This window comes from Mastigoproctus giganteus, chromosome 8 (assembly GCF_048544385.1).
Source record: "Mastigoproctus giganteus isolate SK-2022 chromosome 8, ASM4854438v1, whole genome shotgun sequence".
Classification (NCBI taxonomy): Eukaryota; Metazoa; Arthropoda; class Arachnida; order Uropygi; family Thelyphonidae; genus Mastigoproctus; species Mastigoproctus giganteus.
In genome coordinates, this window is record NC_143582.1 from 5,648,289 (window position 1) to 5,671,989 (window position 23,701).

The 23,701-nt window shown below is 38.2% G+C and overlaps 1 protein-coding gene across 5 annotated transcripts in view; it reads right to left on the reverse strand.

Annotated features, from left to right (window-relative positions):
* LOC150081221 (protein still life, isoform SIF type 1-like) overlaps nt 1-23,701 on the reverse strand; it is a 496,225-nt gene that overhangs the window by 285,762 nt on the left and 186,762 nt on the right. For all 5 annotated transcript variants that reach the window (XM_090379423.1, XM_090379422.1, XM_090379425.1 and 2 more), the window contains one exon: nt 18,272-18,459. In XM_090379423.1, the coding sequence (XP_090235549.1) occupies nt 18,272-18,459 (188 nt within the window). The remainder of the gene's footprint in view (nt 1-18,271; nt 18,460-23,701) is intronic.

Consider the following 23,701-nt stretch of genomic DNA (forward strand, 5'->3'; position numbering starts at 1 on the left):
AACTTAAGGACCAACACTATTTCTAAAGGTTACACCCACAAAATCTTAAGTTAAGGTACTCTTTACTGATGAAAGTAGATTCAGTAATCTACTTTCAGCAGCGATTCTGGATATCAGCTGATCTGGTGAGAGGTTGGCACACGGTATCGCCCCCCCAAACATTACTGAAAGAGATCGATATGGCGGTCGAGGTGTTCTCGTCTGGGGAGGCGTTATCTTGGATGGACGTACACAACTACAGATATTGGAAGGCGATACTGTAATCGGTGCACGCTACTGTAATGAGGTAATCCTTCTGTGCCTCAGTTCCGAGGTGCCATTGGCCCCGATGTCGTGATTATGGATGATAACGCCACACGCCATCGCACTGCAGCTGTGATATGCTTTTGGAAAGTGTGTCACCGCAAAAACTTATCAACACATTGGTCTAAGTATGGACAGGCGGTGCCAAGCGTGCATCGACATTACGGGTGGCTATATCTCCTACTGAGGACCACCTCTACCTCTTCCCTTTGTTCCATCTTTGGCAGTGATGCATCTGTATCATGGCAGCCAGTGCTATATTGTCATTTTTGAATAAAGTCCCTCTGTACCGTTTTGTTTCCGTTGTTGTGTCGGTGTTGTTTCCTTCATCATTTCTGTACCTCACCAGGTTCCTTTGGTATTCTTTTCCCATATCCAGGCCACTCCTATGAGAAGCTACAGGTGAAAACCTGACTGGTCCTTAAATTTTTCACGCCGGTGTATTATGGGTAGGAGTATCTTAGTATTGGGACTGCATAAATGTTTATGGCTGTGACTATGTTTCCGGCATTCAGCTTTGATTTTAGCAGGCTTCTTAGTCTCTGATGGTATTTCTCGCTGAGGTGGGCCTTAATGTTTTTGTGGTTTAATTGGTGGGCCTGCATCATCTCCAGATATTTTATGTCCCTCCCTCTGTCATGGTGTATTGTCAATGATATATAGGCATTTTTCTAGCAGGGATAAGGAGGTGATTATTCCCTTGTATAAGGCAATGGTCAGGCCACACCTAGAGTACTGTATACAGGCCTGGAGGCCTCATTTCAGGAAGGATGTAGAGCTGCTGGAACGAGTACAGAGAAGGGCAACTAGATTGGTGAATGGGACAAAGGGGTTCTCTTACGAAGAAAGGCTTAAGTTTTGCAAATTACAGTGTCTGGAAACTAGGCACCAGCGGGGTGATCTGATAGAGGTGTACAAAGCCTTGAATGGTTTGAGCATGCTCAATGCTGATGGGATTCTTCCTCTAGCTCAGAAAAATCACCTGAGAGGGCATAAATTCAAATTGAGGAAAGACAGATGTAGGATAGATGTGCGGAAATTTGCCTTTAGCCAGCGGGTGGTTGGTTGGTGGAATAGACTTCCATCCCTTGTCGTGGAAGTTGATAGCCTAAATAAGTTTAAGGCTCAGCTGGACAGGTATTTCGAACGAACAGAGGGGTGAAGTGGAAGTGGTTATTTTTATTTATTTATGTTACTTTTTTTTTTTTTTTTTTTTTTTTTTGGCTGATGCTGCATAAGCTTGCTTTCTTGCATCAAATGCCTCTACTAATGCTAATGCTAATGCTAATGTCTTCAATCTCTTCACCGGTCTGTCTGCGCCGGTAGCACAGTGGTATCGTCACCGTCCTCCCCACACAGGATGGAAAATGCCCGGGTTCGAATCCCGTCGATGACGCGAGGAACTTTAGTGGGCTTTTTTCATTCCGCGGCTGAGTTAGTCGGTCTCAGGCGTAGATAGCAAGGTTTCCCCCCCACCAGTGAAGAAACAGGATGTCCTTGATGCAATCCATGGGTCTTGCATTTTTCTACGACAAATTGCATCCTGATATTACTGCTGAACTCTTCAGTGATCCTGATAGCTGTTGGAGTTGACTCTCGCTTGTGGCATAGAATTTGATGTCATCCATATACATCTGGTGAGAGAGGGTGTACAGATTTTTCCTCCGTTCTTTTAGGGTATGTCCTACTTGCTGTTATTGAGCATGTGGACAGCAGGTTGAATGCTTGACAGAACCATAGTGGGTTCCGGGCATCTCCCTGAAGATTCCTCTTCTGATAGATATTGGTCTGGTCGTGATATTCTCAACCTTGATGGTTGTCATCCATTTTTCCATGGTTGCTTCTAGGAAGTGTGTGAGTGTCCGGTTGACTTTGTAGTTCTTCAGCATCGTTATCAGACAGCTATGGGACACGGGGTCGAATGCTTTGCGGTAGTCGATATAGGCCATGTACAGGTTGAATTACTTGTTGTAGGCTTGCTCCATAACAATAGCGTCAATGTTCAATTGCTCCTTGAATCCTCTCCTCATCTGCTAGCTCACTTCTGCTGCTCAGCCACGATATTCTGGATCTCCAAGTGGTCTGATATCTTCTTATTTATGCAGTCGGTCAGGATCTTGTACATTGGTGGAAGACAGGTGATCGGTTGGCACTTTGCCGGGTTTGTTGTTGTTATTAGGTTTTGAGGAGCATTAGCAACTAATGCCATATAGCTCCATATATACTGTATGTAAATTGTGTGAGTTCTGTGGTCGATTTTTTGTTTGCTGGAAGAAAATTCAGAGTTTCTGGGAGAAAATCATGCTACCCACGCTTTAGACCGACTAACTCAGCCACGTTGTGAAAAAGGCCCAACAAATTTCCCTCGTCATCGACGGGACTCGAACCCAGGTGTTTTCCACCCGGTGTGGGGTGGACTGCGATTCTACCAGCTCTGCTACCCACTAGGGCATCGGAAGTGTGATGTCTTTGTCTTGGCCTTCAGTTAGGTGATTCCTTGAGTCAGAGACTCTAGGGTGATCTCAGGGTGCATTATAAACTGGGTGAACTTCTTGCATCAGTAGTTGCTGATATTATCTTTTCCTGGGGCTCGCCAATTGTGGGACTTCCTTATCGACTGTTGTACATCTTCCTCCCGAATCTCCCATTCTGTCATCTTTTGTACATTCTTGGTTTTCATCAATTCTAGATCTATGCAGGGAGCACGGCCATTATGGATAACTTTACTGCTCCACAGAGGTCCTAGAGTACTTCCCTTCTACTCTTGTCCGATTTTCCTTTAGAAGGCGCTCTGGTTTTCATCAAATGTCCTGCTGTCTGTTTTCCTCTGGGCACCTGTAATGGCTTGCCGAAGTGTCTTGCTGAGTGCCAGGAGTTTCTGCTTGACGGTGGTGTCAGGTCTCATGTCCACATGTGGATGTTGGCTAGTCAGCGTGGGTAGCACAGTGGCATTGTCACTGTCATCATCTACATCGGGTAGAAAAAGCCCGGGTTCGAATCCCGTCGATGACACAAGGAACTTTAATTGACTTTTTTTTTTTGTTCCGGCCTGAGTTAGTCGGTCTCAGTCGTAGATAGCATGGTCCCCCCTACAGAAACTTGGGAATTTTCTTTCCAGCAAAACAGGCAAATCGACCAGAGAACACACGCAATTTACAGACACATTACATAAATGGATATATAGAAGAAATTACGGGTGGTGCTAATATAATAATTTGAATTTGTGGATGTTGGCTTTCTTGAGGATGGCCTTCACTTCACTGATCAGCTTCTTACTTCTGTTACCCTCTTGGTATATTGGTTTCTTACGACCTGGAGCAGCTGAAGTGGAAACAAACGAGATCGCAATATCCTGGATATTGCGATCTCGTTTGTTTCCACTTCAACTGCTCCAGGTTGTAATTCTGGTACTTGCTGCTCCTCCAGTTTTGGTTAGGTTCTGTCCGTATTCGTTGTTGTTTGTAGTTGGTCGCTCACTTCCTGCTTGATTTCTTCCAATATTGCAGGAGCTATCAGGTTCTTCTTGACTACGGCCTGTCTCTGGTTTGCTGTTCGGTGACTTGAACAGTCGGGAATCGCTCCAACCACTTATTGTGTAGTTTCATCATGTACATCATAAGTTACTTCGTTACTTATGATGAATGTACTCGTTTCGGTGCTCCACTTCATATGTTGGCTTCTTCTTCCCTCCTGGATGGTCACTCGCGCAGTTATGCAGGAAGCACTTCCAGCTGGATGGTCTGGCCATTCGGTTGTAGTAGTAGCCATACAGGAGACAGCGCCACTCGTTCCACTCTCATCCGCAGGGGACCGTCTCTGACTTTTCAAGCAGACCCTTCTGCTTAAGGCCTGAACGCGAGCGACTTTATCTTGTGCCATACTCCAGTATGCTCAATATTTCTACTTTTCATCTTCATTCAGCTACTGCTTAGCTTTGACATTCAGTGGTGGGTGATAGTTATGGGAGCGACATCACATGGCGCCACTCTCTACCTCAGCAGTCACTTCGACATTGGAGGAGGTAGGCGCAATGTCGGCCCAAGGTCCTCCTTTTTTTTTTCCCCGCGTTGGGATTCGAATACATGAATTCAGTTTAAGAATTCTATTTACGTTTTATATTTATAACACTCGTATTTGCTAGTCTTTTTGAACCGTCCTTCGCGGTTTATATTATATATATAATTTGTATTTATTGACAATGGACAACAGTTCTCATTTCTATGAAAAAAATGATTTATAAATTCTTTTGAAGCCTCTACCTGAATTCCTGACATGTTAACGCGCATGGTAAGGAATCTGTGAGAGTAAGAGTGAAAGAGAGAGAGAGAACGCATTTAAAATTGACAAAAATTTATAGACACAGCAATCGATGCACAAGAGTTAAATCATGCCTTGTTCTTTATAAACACATCATTTATCATCCACATCTATAAGGCTAGAGCCTTTTCTATTTTATGACGCCAGGGGGAGATTTTTCCACTCTTTTACAAATACCTTCCACTCTTCTGAAATGCTTTTTCATATCTTGGTGATAAATGAATGTTCAGCGTCATTTCCATGTATAATATCGCCAGATATCTCCAGTGGATGTTATTGGCTCATGCATCAATATCCGGAGGTGTATAACCAAATTAAACAAAGAGCTTTAGAAAGTGAAGATTTCAGAATTGAGTATAAACTTGCTGGCAAGGAATGAATAATAAATAACAAGTTGGGTAATGCGCGCTTTCGATTATCAACTTGACAAAAACATTCTATACTCCACCAGGAAGTGTTTACCAAAGCTTCATCACCTGATGTTCACGACACGTTGGGGAGCCTCGAGGTGAGATCTGTGCAGCAGTTTTTTGGTAAGGGAAGAAGATTGGATAGAGGATATAGATTAACCTAGTAGCATTATATTTGGGAAGGTCAAGAAGGAGGGTCGGCAGCCCCTGTTCTTGACCGTGCCAAATGGAAGCCAGGAGGAGAAGGGAGTATAAAACTTTCTTTTTTGAATATAATCATAAAACTTTATCCTTTTTGATCAAGCTGCATTACATCTGAGAAAGGCTTGAACATACCCAAAAGTTAAATTTCAAGCTCTAATCTGATTTACGAGACTAATCAAGTTAATCAGGAGAAGAGTCCTCTGTTTTTTGTTACTTTGACCTTTGACCTTAAAGATTCCTCTTCAGAAGCGCATTTAGTTTCATCTAGCGAAGAACCATTGTGTGCGCGCTTTTCCATCAAGATGCTATTAGCTGTTAGCAGTTTACTTTTTGGTCTTCTACTGTCCTGATGTCACCGGAGTTGGTTTATAAAATTAGCTAACTCGATGCCGGAACTAAAAACTATCGGCCTTACACAACAGTGCGTGGATTCAATAAAGGATTCTTCGTGGTAGTCAGGGATCTTTCGTGACTTGAAAGACGGATCGTTCCAGCAAACCTAACTAACATCACTCATTTGCTTTAACAGTCCTGACAGCTACATCTTCCTATTTGGGCTTCAGCATCGTTCATCGCAAATAAAAATAAACAAAACAAGCCAAGTGTGGCAACGCACAATGGACGTCCAATATAATCAGGAAAATTATGTTTACAACTCTGTGAAAACAAGAAACACGAAGTACTGCAGTGATCTTAGATAATGCCAACTATTGTAAGTGAATTGATTTTCACTCGGGCGTGTGGTTTTTAAGGAGAAATTTTCTGCATGAGGAGTAACAAAATAAACTCACGCAATTCAATTTGATCAGTTCCCTTTTTCTTCTCTAATTTTGCATTCCATTAACTACCTGCTTATGTTACTTATCGATCGGTATTAAAGTCAATTGTGTTAGCGAGCGCTTTCAAAAATGGCTAAGCATCGTGGAATTATATCCTCCGATATGTTTGCAAACTACATTTCATCCAGTGCGATGCCAAACATGGTGCATGGATGAATTGAAGGTTGAGAGCATTTTTTAAACATTACCTTGTCATCCTGAAGATCATAATTAAGGATATTATATGAGACGTCACTTCTTTCAGCTAATGAAAGGTCCATATGCCGAGATTCATCGTACCAGAAATACTTTCCAATTTCGCCTGAGGTAAAGTAGATCCGAGTATGGCACCCGTTTCTAAATTTTCGAAGTGCTCTCCTTCAACATCCCTCTGGTGTGTAGCTGACCCTCAGTATTTTAATAATTAGCATAAAATATGCTTATTCATTAGTTTCCACAACTTTTGATAACGTAGTGTACGTGGATAATAATATTTTAACTGATTCTTGGATCAGTCAACTCATATACTGAATGGCCAGTTTATTAGATACACCTATCTTTCATCAACAGCATCACACATTCGGTTATAAATCAATTAGATTTAGGGATGCTGTTTGTACTTTATACAGCATCCCTACAACATCCGTGACAAGATATGGTATGATACAAAGATTGGGATATTTCAGCCGAAGACGGAACTGAGTTCCACTCCTGTCAGAATGAAAACAAGGAGTTTTTTTTCCTAACAGGAGCAGGTTCGAAACACCAACACTGGACAGTGGAGGATTTGCTAAATAGTTGCTTGGCCGATTGATCCCAGTTTGTGCTCTTTGAGGCTGATGGGAAGAGCAATGGCGAAACAGCTCGAGCCCATGGATCCTTCCTGTCAGGTATCAACACTGCAGGCGGGTGAAGGTGGTATAACAGCTTGGGGAGTGCTTTGTGAAGGTGATCCTTCGGGACTCACACAAGAGATTTAAATAAAAGGACACAGGAACAAGGGTTTATAGGATACCGCATGAGGAACTGGACTCTGCCAGTTCGTGTCTACAAGTGCCATAGTATTTAATTTATTATTTATTTATTAAATCAGTTTATTTCCCAAGAAACCTTGGGTCACCCTGGGACGGCTCTGTGCCAGAAGGGTGTGAATATTTACACACTAAGGTGCGAGGAACACAATGTACAATAAACAAGAGTACATGCGTGCTCGACCCGAGATATTTACAGGATTAAATATACAATAATATACAAGATATACAGTAATAAAAAAAAAAAAAAAAACAAACAGTCTGTCATATCCAGGAGCAGGTGATTATTATAATTTCATAATCTGGTAGCAGTTCTTCAGGATTTCCTTCCTGTAGGGCTTGTCTTCACAGAACCTATCAGGGTGGATCCTAAATTTATTGAAGATCCGAAGACAATTCGCTGGAAACATGTTCCTCAGGGAATCAATGTTTGACAGCATAAGACGTAGAGGGACACAGGAGTCGGGGTGCTCCCCCCTTGCTCTCCTCGGGCCAGAGATTAATGTGGATACCGATGGAGCATCAATTCGCCTCGTTAGAAGCCGTGCGAGCGTGAAGACATTTTTTGTCATGATGATATGTCTCCAGGGAGTGGTGCCTAGATTTGCTTGTAGGATAGATCTGGAGATAGTTAGGGGGTGGCCTACCACCCTGTTCATCCATCTAAGCAACCAGTACTCTAAACTGAGGTACTTCTGAAGGTATGAGGCATAATTAATGAGGCATAATTAAGAAGGTATAATTATGTCTTCTTTATTCATGCGCGAATGTTCCTACTGGAGTTAAGTTTCCTTCATTGCTCATAGAGGGCGATAGTGTGCCCGCATGATTTATGCGCTGGTTTTGTTTAGCCACAGTTGGAAGGAGAGCAAATTGATACATGCCGCTAGAAGCACTGCGGGAAGAACGAGTCACATGCGACAAATGGACCAAGAAATGAAGATACTGAGAGCGTTGACGTCAACCGTATCCTGGTGAGGTGTGGTAAAGCAGGAAAGGATTTCCACAGGAAATAAAAGTCATCCCGAAGCAGCAGCGAGTGTAAACCACACGATTTCCAGCGCCAGCTTTGTATAAATTCTTCATTGGCGTCGGATGTCGCCTATAATAGCTGTGTTGACAGTTTCAATTTTCTCCGAGCGACAAGCCACCCTTTCGTAGTGTGTTGTCGTCTGTCTAATGACCGACACCAGTTAAAGGGCACTTGAGGCCATTTGTGACATGGCTAAGGCTACAATAGATGGAGTGTGCCTTTCTCAATTTACCACTTCACCTCCTCTCGATCCTAATTTCCTCGGTAATGATAAGAAATTTGTCTTTCCACTCTTAATTCCACCCAGCCAGTCATTTTGTTTGGTTTGAAAACCATAGATCGATTTCATTCATTCTTTCTTTCTATTTTGTACGGCATGAGCCTCGCGACATTAAACGTTACGCATGCACGATTATTTCAGATATGAGGTTTGCTGTTAGTAGGAGGAAAGTTCAATTTTCGTTCAAGAGAAATTTTTTCGGATAGATATTGCAATTATTGAAATTAATGATGGAATTTTTAACAAAATGGTAAAAATTTTTGGTAGTAAGTTTTATTTCAAATAGGCTGATGCGATTGTTTTAAATAAGAAAAAATATTTTTCAAAGACCGATGCAAAGTTTTTGAAAAGTGGTCCAAATTTTATCTCACAATTCTTTAGAATTAATTATTTTTTAATAATGCGCTGAAAAGAGCGCTTCAAATAATTGTTTTTCTAACAATGAGCCGAAGTAGCTGTTTCTCATAACAATCGTTTTACAACAATAAGTTGAGATAATTTGTTTATCATAATCGTTTTTTAACAATGAGTTGATATAATTGCTTATCAAAACAATCGTTTTTCTAACAATGAGTTGGTATAATTACTTATCATTACAATTTGTTTTCTAACAATGAGTTGATATAATTGCTTATCATAACAATCGTTTTTCTAACAATGAGTCGATATAATTACTTATCATTACAATTTGTTTTCTAACAATGAGTTGAGGTAATTGCTTATCATAACAATCGTTTTTCTAACAATAAGCTGAAATAGTTTTCTTCAGAAGTGAACTGATCTGATTGTTTCCAGTTGCAAGTTTTTAACAATTAGCTAATCAGATTATCATGATCTGATAATTATGATAATCTGATTAGATTATTAGATTAGATATATTAGATTATCAGATTATGTTTTTTTTTTAAATGATCTGATCTAACACTTTCTAATATTTTTAATTAACAATAAACTAATCGTTTCGATTGACAATTGTTTATCTAACAGTGAAATTATGTTATTGTTCAAAACTGTTCCAAATAATAATAGTCGTTTCTTGAACAATTAACTGACGCAATTATTTTTTCTAACAATGATCTGCTCTGATTATTTCTAATTGCAACTGTTTTTTTAAACAATGATCTGATTTTTATTTTCATTTTTATTTTAATAGTTTCAAAAATAACAGTTGTTTTTCTAACGATGAACTGATATAATTGTTGATGTAACTGGTTTTGTTTCTCTACAATGAGCTGATGCAACTGACTTCTTTCAACAATTAAATGATAAAATTAGTTTTTCAACAATGAGTTGATCGAATTGTGTCTATTAGAACTGTGTTTTTTTAACAATTATCCGATCTAATTGTTTCTTTTAACAATTGTCTTTTTAACAATTATCTGATCTAATTGTTACTTTTAACAATTTTTTTTTTTAACAATTATCTGATCTAATTGTTTCTTTTAACAATTGTTTTATTAACAATGAACTTATCTAATTGTTTTAATGTTCTTTTCTGTATGAGCTGTTATAACTGTTTTGTGTTTTTCTATAATAAGCTTTATAATTGTTTCTACTAGATATTGTTTTCTTAACAATGAGTTCATCTTGTTTTTTTTCAACAATCAACTGATCTAATTACTTTCACTAACCATTTTATTTCGTAACAATGAAATAAAATGGTTATTGAAAGACCAATAGAAATTGTTTTTGAACAATTGTTATTCGAAACAATGGAACAATGCAATTGTTTCTAATAAATATCTTTATTTCTTATAGCCGTTTCTAATAACTGTTGATGTAACTATTATATCGATTATATCAACAATAAGTTGATATAAATGCTTATCAGAACAATCGTTTTCCTAACAATGAACTGAAGAAGTTTTCTTCAGCAGTGAACTGATTTGATCGTTTCCAGTGAACTAATCGTTTCGATAGACAATTGTTTATGTAACAGTGAAGTGAGGAAATTGTTCAAAATTCTTCCAAATAATAATAGTCCTTTCCTGAACAATTAACTCAGTTCTTTTTTTTTTTTTTTTTTTTTAATGAGCTGATCTGATTATTTCTAATTCAAATTGTTTTTTAAACCATGATCTGATCTTATTATTTCTAATTAGAATTGTTTTTAAACAGTTGGCTAATTTTAATTGTAATCGTTTCAAATAAATGTTTTTCTGACAATGAACTGATATAATTCTTGATGAAACTGTTTTTGTTCAACAATGAGCCGATGCAATTGAATTTTAAATGGTAAAATTAGTTTTTAAACAATGAGTTGTTCATTGTATCTATTAGAATTGTTTGTTTTTTTAACAATTATCTGATCTATTCTAGTTGTTTCTAATAACAATTGTTTTATTAACAATGAACTGATCTAACTATAAATATTTTCATTTGTATATTTAAGGCACACTTAGAATATATCAAAATAAATTCTTTTCTGTTCTAGATAAAATCTTGGACGTCATCTATTACGCTTGCGTTGTGATTTAAGGACTCGGGAACAAAATAACACTCTGGACAAGGTTTTTGGAACGCCTGTAAGGAAACTCCTTCCCCCCACTCCAATGACGGAAATGCATCTTCGGGACTAACGTGGCTTCCGCAAGGGGAGAATTTAAATTAAACGCTGTGTGCAAGAAACACTTCGACTATCATGTTCTCTCTTTGGGGAACAAGTAGCCATCAGGGTATTTCCAATTTAAATGAAGGCGCCATAAAAACTTGAGAGGCCCTCCGTGTTTCTGATTCCTGGCACGCAATGAAGGTATTTCGAAAGTTGACACGAAGTACTTTGTGAGAACAAATTCACTTAAAACTTGCAGAGATTGTTCTTGCAAATGAGTTAAAATTCTTCGAACCAACTTAACAGGATGTGAAGCGAATAAAAAAGGAATTTAAGATTCTTTTCTTTACGCTCCACTCATTTTTTAAGAATAAATCGAGAGTTCTTTGGAAGATTTTCAAATTGATGGCATCGACAACACAGATTATAGCAAATAAATTGCTTTACATCTTCGCCGTTTTGCATTTCTTTGTCCATTGGATAACTACACCGTTTCCAGCGACTGTCATACTTGAAGGTGGTATAATTCGCACCACTGATATTTTTGACAACTCTCTTGATATTTTATCTCTTCAATCTCTTGAAATACTATAGGTCGGAATGTGAAAACTGAAATTCGATTTTGTTATCAGTTTACTAAATATATAAATCTAAATTATTACGATTTATTTGTTATATTTACACAGAAAAAGAGAAAAATATCAGCCTTTCTTGAATTTATCTTTTGGCCATGGACCGTGTTGTTTCTTTTAGCCATTTGTACTGTACATTTTTCTTTCCAAAATACTTTTTTGTACTTTCATCCCAGCTTGCGAACTAAGTGGACAAATTATCTCCTCGAGAGATTTACTTCATTGGACGTTGCATCTTCTCGGAGAATTTCTCCTAATGTGAAAATAATTACCTCCTTCGTTCAGATATGACAAGTGAAGCATTTCTTTTCCCTCTTAATTGTAGATGTTTTTGGGTATGCCTTTGATGTGCCTGCAGCCCTCATACGGCAAATTCTCTCTATCTATCTTTCTGTAATGTTTCCCTCTCTACTTCTTCAATGATGTTAATTAATCCATATTGTGGAGGTATAGAGAGACTGAAATGCATACAACTTCTACGATTATTTAATTAGATACGCAAACAACATCAATCTCACATCCCATTATGCAGTCAATATTTTTGTAATATACTTTACTTATTTCTTCCTGGATTTTAATAAAAATTCTAAAAAAAAAACACGTGTTTCGCCTTTCTGATTAATGATTTCTGATTATTGATTAATTCATAATTAATGAAGTATAAAACAAACTATTAATTATTCATTTAGTAAACTGCTAACAAAAAAGAGATCTTCAAAAACAGCAACGATTTTTTATAGGCGCAATACTTAAACCTTCATAGGGGTAACCTATGTGACGTCTAATAAAAAAGTAGAAGGAATTGGCGGATTTTTATTTCTTCGATTTTAGTGAAATTTGGAACGACTTGAAAAATCCTTCTGGTAGAGCTAAATCTAAAGTTTCATGTAAATCGAGTTCCATCAAATTTCAGGTGAAGACAATACCAGGAATGTGTTGAAAACACAGGTGTGAGGGAATACAGCATGGGGCTCCCAGTAATGTAATTTAGTTACTCGATCATTAACAAGGAAACTTATTCTACACAACCGCCGCATTTTTCTCTTAAGAAAGGATTTTTTTTAAGTTTCCAATGAATAGAATAGACCAAAATCTATAGACAGCAAGGAGCAAATCCCGGATGCTCCTCCGAGTTCTCCATCCGAATATTAAGTTATAGCCACGTGGGCACTTCTCCAGTGAAAAATGGATCATTGCGATTTTCTGACATATTTTTGTTATTTTCTCTACTCAGCTCCTTCTCTCGAAGAATCCCCATAATTTCCATCAGTTGTTGGGGTGGTGATAAAGCGCATGAGTCGTTAGACGCTAGCGTAGCTCGTTAACTGATGACAGTGACGACCTTTCTTTGCTAAGACACCAGCTGCACTTGTAGGAAATGATGGAGACCCATAAAGCTCAGAACGGACAATCAATAACCCAAGACCGGTCGATACGATAGGTGGCGCCACTAACTACTAACATCATTCTTCTAAATTTGATGACTCTTCTATTCTGCTTCATTTTTTTTTAAACTCTCAACCTTCACTTAGTAATGTGTGGACTTGTCTGACCGATATCGCTCCTGGTGATATTCTTTCATAAATTTAAAACTTCTCCCCCAACCCCCCAAAAAACTGTATAGTTTGGAAGAGATTATGAATAAGTAATTACCTTAATCTACAACCAGTCTTTTTTTATTGTGCTATGAAATCTTATAAAATAAGCATACGTTTAAATGGATTGATGGCGAGTTAACTTTTGGCAGGGCACTATACATGCTTTCATCTATTGAATAATTCTGTAGTATTCAAACATACCTATCAAGATACTGTCTAAAAAACACCAACAGCACTGTCTAAATCTCAAATAAAGACAGGTATCTGAGCACTTTAAGAAAAGTAGAAAGTGTCTAAGGGATTCATGGCTTTATAATTTCGGTACCAGGTGGCGCACGTCATAATCTCCAACTCCGATGACTTGGAGTTTCTAATAAAGTGTTATCCTGTTGCACAAGACAGAGAAAAGGTTGTGATGGACAAAAAATGACGACAGGGAATCTCCTTATCTACACAAACAAAAAAGATATTATCGCCTCTGCTTTTTGATTAGCGATGGAAGTCATCTTGTCCTCGATGCTTGTAGGAGAGAAACGCTGAGGTGAGGTGCTTTGGAAACAATTACAAGGCACTAAAGTTTTAAGCTCATACAAATTGAATTTTCCCTCCCTCCCTCCTTCCTATCCACCCTTCTTTCTTTTGTTCTCTTTGCTGATGTGGTAAGTTCTTGATCTTCAACGACCAAGCGGACATGGGGTGATTTAAAAGAAAATACTTCACGGAATTGGTTATGTTTAATAGACACACGATGCAGACGAGAATTATGAAATAAAAATACACTGCTCGACAAAATTAACAGAACAAAATGTTTTTAACGAATATTTTATTGTGAAAAGTGTCGCCGAAGGTGTCTATTTGATATAATAGACATGCAAATTATGAGTATCCAATAGAAATCGATCCACCACCTAACAGTGTAGGACATTATGCAAATGTACATAAAAACATGGGACCACATCACTTCATTCCCGTTTTTTGGCTTGCTCAGTGGGGTAGTCATATCTCCAGTACTCAGGTTGGCGAGTCATCCTCGTTTAGATCATTCTTTGAGATGGAATGTTCCGTTGGACGACTTGAAGCTACGATGTCCTGTCATCGACTGCCTCTTGAAGTTTCTGCGGCCAAAGGTGAGAACATTTCCAGCCAGATTATGCTCAGAAGGCTCAATTCCAGTGGATTATACGCAGAGACAGTGTTGTGTATCCTTTTGACCCCAAACCACCGCGCAGCTCTTCGAAATTGGTGCCATGAACATGTGACTTGGAGCACTGATAAATGGGGTACAGTTCTTTTCTCTGATGAGTCCTGTTTTAGCCTATAAACAGATTTCTAGACGTTACTTCATCTGGAGACAACGAGGAATGCAATACCATCCCTCTAACCTCAGAGAAAGGGGCACCTAAGGTGGAGGTGGTGTTCTCGTTTGGGGGCAGAATAACGGCAAATGGCCGCGCCCCTCTTCATATAGGGGTACGGTAACTGGGTAGTGCTACCGAGAACAGATCCTCGAACCCATGTGTGGTTTTTATGGGTGCGGTTGACCCAGATTTTCTTCTCATGCAGGACAACGTCTGCACATACCACTCAAGTGGTGGAAGAATATCTTGAAACAAAGGACATCCATGACCAACCAATATAAATCCGATGGAACATGTGTGGGATGCCCTTGGTGATGCAATTTGTTGCCACAGAATATTATAGACACCCTTATCGAGTAGGTTCACTTCTGTCAGGGCTGTTTAGCCGTACTGATGTCATGTGACCATATTTTGTGCATCATGTACTGTAATGTGACCTTTTTGGTAAATCTTATATAATCCCTATAAATGCCCCTTAAACCTGTCCTTAGTTTGTCGCTGTCTCCTGATTTCAACTTAATTCCATGGTACCCCACCATACCAAGTTTTGTTCCCCTTCATCGCAAGCTGCACGAGTTACACCACATTTTCTACGTGTTCTGTTAATTTTGGGAAACAGTGTAGCTCCAAAATCTACCACTATTTGTTAAACTAATAATCAAATGTTTCTCTTAATAGCTTCATTTTTCATTGGCTAATGGTAAGGTTTTTATCCGGAAATTCCGTGCATCTATTTCAGTAATAATTCTCAAGTTGTAAGCCCCAGGTGGTATTCGTGCAACCTTCTGAGGCAGACACGGAAGGTAGTGCCAGCCAATATGGTAACCATGGAGATGCCAACAGTGTAATGATATGTAAATATCAAAGAATGCTACTCCACCATTTTGATAAAAACAAACATACCATGCTAATGACCGCTATTCAACACACAACGGGTGGTTCCTCGTGTCATTCATCAACTGTTTGACACCAGGGATACACGGCTGAGAGATAAGAGATCAGTGTATAAAATTACAAGAGTTGTGCCTTAATTTATGAAAAGACGCCTTCACTGGGATAATTGGTCGTTATCAGTACCCGAAACATGAGGGGCGGCTACGAGTAGCGTGCCAAAGAGTGATTAACTCGATAGGCTAACAGTTTAATTGCCGCTTTATTAGGGAAATATTAGTGGCATCATTAGATGGTAGATGGGAGTGCTTGTTGGGAGAAGAGGAGGAGTAGCTAATCCTTTCATCTGGTCTTTAGGTATTTCTAATCTTCCTGTTCTTCTTCCAAAGTGCAGATTACTTAAATCCGAAATTATTTATAAGTTCAAGATGTCGAAATAGGTGCTAATAAAAATCCTTTAATGGATTGAAGAAAGTTCACAGTGCAAGGGTCATGATTAGTCCCTAGGGAAGAAGATATCACGAAACGCGACCAGGAGACGAGACCCCATTAGCGGCCCAATAAAGCGTAGCTAATACGAATATGCAAATTAGGCTCTTATCTTTATAGCAGGTTGATTTTTTTTTCGAAAGAAAATGCTGCAAAAGGAAATTAAGAGATCGACGGGTACTACTTGAGGACAATGTGTCATTAATTAGACTAACAGCATTTAAGGAAAATGAGGATGGTGGTCGTTTTAAAAATTTTCCTCTAGAGGGTGGTGTTGAGTTTCTTTGTAAATTTGTAATTATTTTGAATAACTTGTAAGAACTAGCATAGATTACCAATATTTTCTTATATTTTAAAGAATAAAAAGGATTCTGTGTTTGCTGGCATGTACACTCACTGGCCAAAAAGCGAGAAATCTTTTGCAATCGGTGTCAACAGATAATTAAACGTACAATATGCAAATAAAAGTTGTCATGTGGTGAGATCATAAGGTCCTTGGTGTCAAACAAATACTGTACGCTTTCCTAGAGCTTCTTAGCCAGTCCAATGATGGGGAAAGAACTAGTCTTTCCTATTTTCAGAAGGGTGTAATAAGTGGAGCACGTTAAATAGCAGAAAATTTTGTATGTCAATGTCTTACGCGATTTCTAAAATTTATTGTTCATTAATCAAATTTTTGACCAAAGAGGATAGAAGTGCCAATGGAATCCATGATTAGATTGTTTGAAGAAGTATCACCCGGCTTTTCTAATGCTGCAAGATTGTCAGCAAAGTTCAAAAGATGCCAGAAGTCGATTTAGGAAGATCAATGATCTTGTTTGCCATCTGAAGCAAACAGTTCTTAAAAAATGCTTTCATTCAAAAAAAATTTAGAAAATAGAAATAGTGTCTTAAACTTGAAAAAGTAGTTGACATTTCCCATGGAAGCCTCCATTCGTGACCAACATCAGAAAGTGGAGTCATCAAAACAGAACTGAAAATTAATTCTTGCTAATCCAGATAGATTTTTATCCGTCTGGTGACTGGTGAAACTTGGTTACAATTTTATGATCCTGAATCCAAATTAGAAAGCATGCAGTGGACGTATAAGGGATCTCCGAACCAGAAAAGGTTTCGAACTCAGTCATCAGCTAGAGATGTGTTGGCCTCAACTTTCTGCAACATAAAAGGATCATTGCTAATAGAATACAAAATAAAAAATAGCGGTTGTTCGTATGTCTTAAGGAAGCCTTCGAGATGTGGACGCTCAGAAAGAATGCTCAAAATTCCGTGTACAGATCGGGTCACCAATGAGCGAGTCCTTAAGAGGACAAGGGTCACAAGGACACTACTAATACAATTACAAAGAGAAAGACTACCTACTTCGGGCATATTATAGAGGCTCATAATAAGGTTTGCAGAGACTAATCGTGCAATGGAAGATTAAAGGCAAAGGAGCAAAAGGAAGATAAAAAAAAAGGCTTGATAATATTAAAGAATATACAGGGGGACTAAAGACACAAGAACTATTTCACAAAGCAAGAGACAGAGTTGGCTGGAAACTGTTGCTCTCCAACGTTCAAATTGAATACGGAACCTGAACAAGAAGTCTTTTATATTCCTTCATCCTCCACAAATGTAAATTAATTATACGGTTGATTTTAAATCTGCTAATAAATACAACTTGAATCCAGGTTTAACAAGAATTTTTGAGACGTATTTTTTGAAATTAGTTCTGCGGACATGGAGCGATATTGGTCGATAGTTGAACTATTGGATTTCTCTGTCTCCATAAAATGGAATTGGTCTAGCTGGGCGAAAGAAATAAAAGAAAACAATGCGCGACATGGTTTAAAACTTAGTTCCCATTGCGTTTAAGGGACAATATCGATCGATGAAGGAAACTTCCAGACAGTCAAATATTAATCATGTCCCAAGCGATATATAACAATTGAGAGGTCTCCCGCTGATCACGGAGATCAAATGTCCTCGATACTCAAGATATAATTGAAAAAAAAAAATTGAAATGCTTTTCTCTCAAGGGAGAAGAGAAACCTTCTCAATAAACGAGTAATGGAGCTATTGTTCCTCAAGTCCTGAGCATTCGCGGTCTTAATAAACATTTCTTGTAAATTTTACCATCAGTTTTCTCCATTTCTCTGTGCTCTCAGATAAGTTCAATTATGTCTTTATTCGTTTATCTGGAATGATTGACCATGAGGCACGGTCTGTACGTCATAACTTAGGGAAAAGGATCTTTTAGGGCAGTCACGCACATTCAATAAGGGAAAAATGTCCACGTTATTTACTCTTCTCTTATGACTTATGAAACGTCATGCAAAGTAGTACCCCAATATTGGAACATAACGTTTCTTACCTCAGATGATGTCAGATAAATCCTAGAATCGCCACTCTCCACGGATGCCCTCTGTAACAACAGCTTACTTTCCCGGTCTTTCTCCCCCCGAGAAGGGGGTCGCTCCCCCGATGAGGATGAGTGAGATGCTGCCAGACGGGAGGACTTGGGTAGAGGAAGAGTATTGCTTTTACTTCCCGGACTCATTCCTGTAATGGAAAAACAAACTCGCTAAACCACACTCTCATTTCTAATCGTGTTAGATTATCTTGATATGTATTGATTAGCTCTAGAAATATAGAAGTTAATCAATAAAAAACACAAATGGAATATATATTTTTTTAATTTATCGCAATTGTAGAATTCTTGGTAAGGAATCACGCAAAACTTTGGTCTTTGTCCTTCAAATGAGCATCCGGTTGTATTAGATGAGGTAAGTGAGCTAGATATGAGATTGCCAAAGAGTAGCCGCAGAAAATCCAGGGCTAACCTCGCCATAAAGGACGTTCCGTTGTCCAATTGAAATCATTGCCTTTTGAATCGCCATAAATGATCAATTTTCATCCAGGATCTTACCCTTCTCATGGAAGGCTGCTGTATAAACTGGAAAAAAATAGGATTACTGGAAATATCCAATGCTGGATCGTTGGCCGGCTTAGGGACAGTAGACAGAGTGCTTTCATAAACGGTCAGTCTTCAGAATGAACCAGCGTAATATGTAGGGTTTCTAAGGATCAGTATTGAGTCCCCCTCCGATTCCCAATTTCCATAAATGATATTGAAGAAGATATTCGAGGGAAGCTGTCAAAGATTATCAAAAAGTGTGAAGAGTGCATAGCAATTCATGCCAGGTTACGATGCCTCAGAATCAGGTGCATGTTTGGTCTGAAAAATTACAATTATTAAAGTTTAATGATTCTCAACCTAAGGAACAAATTTTGGTGTTAGGGGAGAAGAACTAAAAGTGGTTAAAGATCAAAAAAGACAGCTGTTAGAATACAATCTCTGATGCAGAATTATCTGCAGTGGAAATTGGCGAGTAAGAAGGCCCATGGTGTGCTGACGATGATTAATAGGAACTTTGCCAGTACCGAGAAGGCCTCATTATCCCTCTACATAAGACGAAGGTTTAATCCGATTTGAAATATTATTTCCGGGTCTGGAGACCGCATCTAAAAAATACGTAAAACTTCTGGATAGAAGTTCTATGAAAAGGTTCTTTGGAAAACTTCTCTACAGTTGGAATCCAGTCAATGACCCATGGAACTTTAATGGGAATTTTTTCATTCTGTGGCCTAGTTAGTCGGCCTCGGGCGTGGACAGTAAAGTTTCTTTACCCCAGAAACTTGGATTTTTCATCCAACAAAATATATGAAAATTGATGAAAGAACATTAATTTATGACGTTGTCCCTAGGTAGATGAGATTGCTCACTGATGGCCCTGTTTTTTTTTTTTTTTTGGTGCACAAACAGTCCGCTTTTTGCATCATTTGCATTTATTGATACTAATACTAAAAAGGAAGGCTGAAATTAGGAAACTGGAAGCTTTTGAGCTCAGAAGAATGCTCAAGTTACCATTGCGTTTAAGGGACAATATCGATCGATGAAGGAAACTTCCAGACAGTCAAATATTAATCATGTTCCAAGCGATATATAACAATTGAGAGGTCACCCGCTGATCGCGGAGATCAAATGTGTTCGATACTCAAGATATAATTGGAAAAAATTTGAAACGCCTTTTGAGAAGATTTCTCTCCTCCCTTGAGAGGGAGGAGAGAAATCTTCTCAGTGAACAAGTAATTGAGTTATTGTTCCTCACGTCCTGACCATTCACGGTCTTAATAAACATTTCTTGTGAATTTTACCATCAGTTTTCTCCACTTTCTCTGTGCTCTTAATTATGTCTTAATACGTTTATCTGGAGAGTAATGATCTATCCGTGGACAGATTGGGTCACCAAAGAGCGGGTCCTTAGGAGGGCAAGGACCACGAGGACACTACTAACTACAATTGCAAAGAGAAAGACTGCCTACCGTGGGCATATTATGAAAGGACCACAATATGAGCTGTACAGACTAATCCTGCAAGGGAAGATTAAAGGCAAAACGAAAAATACGAAATGTATTAGAATGACCTAGATCACGAAATAAAACTTGCAATTATTAAACAGTATACAGGTTTCATCTGCATGTACCACTTTTACCTGTACACCAGGTGGCGCACACAATACATTCAAAGTATACGAGCGCGTCTGCTGCTTAGAGGGAAAGTTGAAAGTGATCCAACGTTCTGACCCCGAATACCAAACGACCTGAAAGCCGCAGTTTCCCGGTTACTATAGCAACTAGTGAAAACTGTGTGGCCCCACGAGCGTGGCCAATGCATAATGAAACCACTCAAATATGCGCAACTTCCCTCGACGTTATCCCTAAGCGTTTTTCCATCTCGGTAATGCCTCCACTGTTCTGTCCAATGGCAGAAAGAAGAAGCGTGACGTCATAGCTGTGGTCGTATTGTTGCGTCAGATTAAACCGCTTTAAAGTGGGATTAATACTTGGCAGGCAGCGCTTTAATGAGGATGCTATTTTAAGAACTCGCCTCATCTCTTGGAGGCCTGTTCGTTCGTTTGTAAGTGGTTCTGTCTGCGATTGGACTGGCAAAGAATAAATGAAGCGGAGATCTTATTTTATCCGAGGGAATCCATAAAAAAAATGTTTTACATTACGTCTTCCATGGATTTAATATTAGCGTTTCCCCTCGAGATTTTGCTTCCCGCGAGATGAACGCTTTATTTCGTAATTGCCATGGTTTCCGCGTTCAACGAAGCCACCGAGCTGAAAGAAAGAAAGAATTCGTGCCAATTTTATAATATGTTTGCTCGTGGCCATTGACAGCGCAAATACGAAGATAGTGAGCATCGCCATGCCCATTGTCAACTGCACAAAGATTTTAAATTACCACCGAAGATAGTTAAAATCTTAATTAGCTATAAAATGAACTCTAATATCCTTTTAGACACCGCTTTCATTTTCCAATATAAGATGAGTTAACAGCTTTTGTTTTTTGTCTTGTGTAATGGCCAACAGATTGTTGCACAGTTGGGTGTCGAATGCGCATGTCTTCTCAGCCCTCTCGTGGTGATAACCAACTTAAGAATCTCTTTAATATTGTTAATTGAATTGTCGTTATTGATCATAAATATTTAGAGAATAAAATTTATTCTTGAAATTACTTAATTTGAAAAAAAAATGTAAAGGTAAATTTTTTTGAGCTATACACTCAGTGGACAGAAATCATGGGATACCTAACTAGTAGGTAGGCTCACCTTTCACCCGGATGAGGGCAGTCATACGGCGAGGCATTGAATCCACTAGTTCAGAAAAGCGTTCCACAGGTATTTCCATCCATGCTTGCTGCACCGCTCTCTATAATTCCATCACATTCCTGGGTGGAGGATCCTACGCTCAAATGGACCTTTCCAAAGCATCCCAAAGATGCTCCATAGGGTTCATGTCGGGTGAATGGGGAGGCCATTCCATGGTGGCAAAATCTGTGGCATGCTCTTCGAACTACGTTCTAGTCACCACGGCTCTGTGGAGAGCGCACTTTCAAACAGTACACGAAGGCCATGAAGGGATGCAGATGGTCTGCAAGGATGGACACAACCTGAACCGTTCAAAGATTCCTCTAGACGTACCAGAGATTCCAATATGTGAAAATTGAACATGCCCCAGACCGTCCACCTGCCTGAACAGTTCCTTGTTGACATGATGGGTGTATAGCTTCATGCGATTTACGTCAGATGCGCACCCTCTCGAAATAACTGGAAAGGGACTCATCGGACCAAGAGATCCGTCTGCAATCGTCCAAGGTTGAGTGCCGGTGTTCTTTCGTCCAATTGAGGAGTAGAGTCCTGATACACTCTTGATACTGTCGAATGGGGACAGTGCAATTTCTGTTCCATCTCCCAGATAGAGTGCTTTGTAAACGGGACTCATCGGACCAAAAGATTCATCTGCAATCGTCCAAGGTTCAGTGCCGATGTTCTTTCGTCCAATTGAGGAGAAGAGTCCCGATACACTCTTGATACTGTCGAACGCGGATAGTGCAATTTCTGTCCCACTTCGGCGATAGAGAGACCCATGCTTTGGACACCCACTATCATCTAGTGGACGAACCCACCAAGCGGTGGGTTCATCCACTAGCGAGAGAGGTGTCAGCGTGGCGTTGCCGAGGAACTAGGTGTCCCATGAATTCTGTCCTTTCAGTGTATAATACATGCTTAGCATATGACGTCATGTGTAAATATTTCAATTTTTAATTATAGCTTTCCAATAGAATTGTACTTAATTGTACAATTAAGTACAATTGTATTTGTAGAATAACCACATATATATTTAATTCGGATTTATTGATTGCTATGTACTTCTTTTATAACAATAAAAATATATTTTATAAGATTGATTATAATACAGGGCGTTTATGAAATTCTCAGAAAAGTTTACAAAATTAACAATAATAAATTTTAAAAATATTTGAAAATATTTTTTAATCTTAAAAATATTAAATAATTCATTTTTTAAAAAATATAATAATTATTTTAAGAGTTATAATTTTTTAAAATAATTTATTTCATATTTAGTAAAAATCAAAAAATGAAAACAAAATGAAAAACGAAGACAAACGTAAAAATTTTTTTGTAAAAAATGAAAAAAAGTTTAAAAATGTAAAACAAATTTTTTTTTAATTTTAATGTTTTATGCATTTAAAATGCAAAAACAAAAAAATCAAAAAACAATAGATTTAAAAATTTAAAAATTCAAACGAAAAATATTAAAAATTAATAATTAAAAAATTATGAAAAAATAGTTATAAACACGAAAACGAAAAAAAGTAAAAATTATAAACATTATAAAAATTGGAAAAATTGGAAAAACGAAAAAACATGAAAAAATGTAAAAACAAAACACAAGAAAAAAAATTAAGCAAAAAAATTAAAGAAAAATTTTTTTTAAATTCTAAAAAAGAAAAAAAATTAAAAATTCTAAAAAAGAAAAAAATTAAAAATTCTAAAAAAGAAAAAAATTAAAAAGAAAAAAATGAAAAAAAATGCAAAACGAAAACAATATTAAAAACTGCAACCTTTACAAAGTAGTACAACAAAATACTGTAAACAGCCACTTTCCCCTTTTTTTATAACACACACTGTAATACTTATTTTGTAGATCTTAGCGCTCTGGTGGTGAGTTTTGGAACTATTTATTGTTTATAACAAATGCAAAACACCTGTTGAAGTTGGCATTAGAGCAGATCTTCTGAAAAGAGGAAAAACAACTCGCAAGAGCATTCACATAATACACGACAACAGAGTTCCAGCATGATGGAAAATATAAAATGCAAGGTGAATCGTTTTTATTAAAGCCTGACGTGCCTGGGTGGTCAGGAGCATGA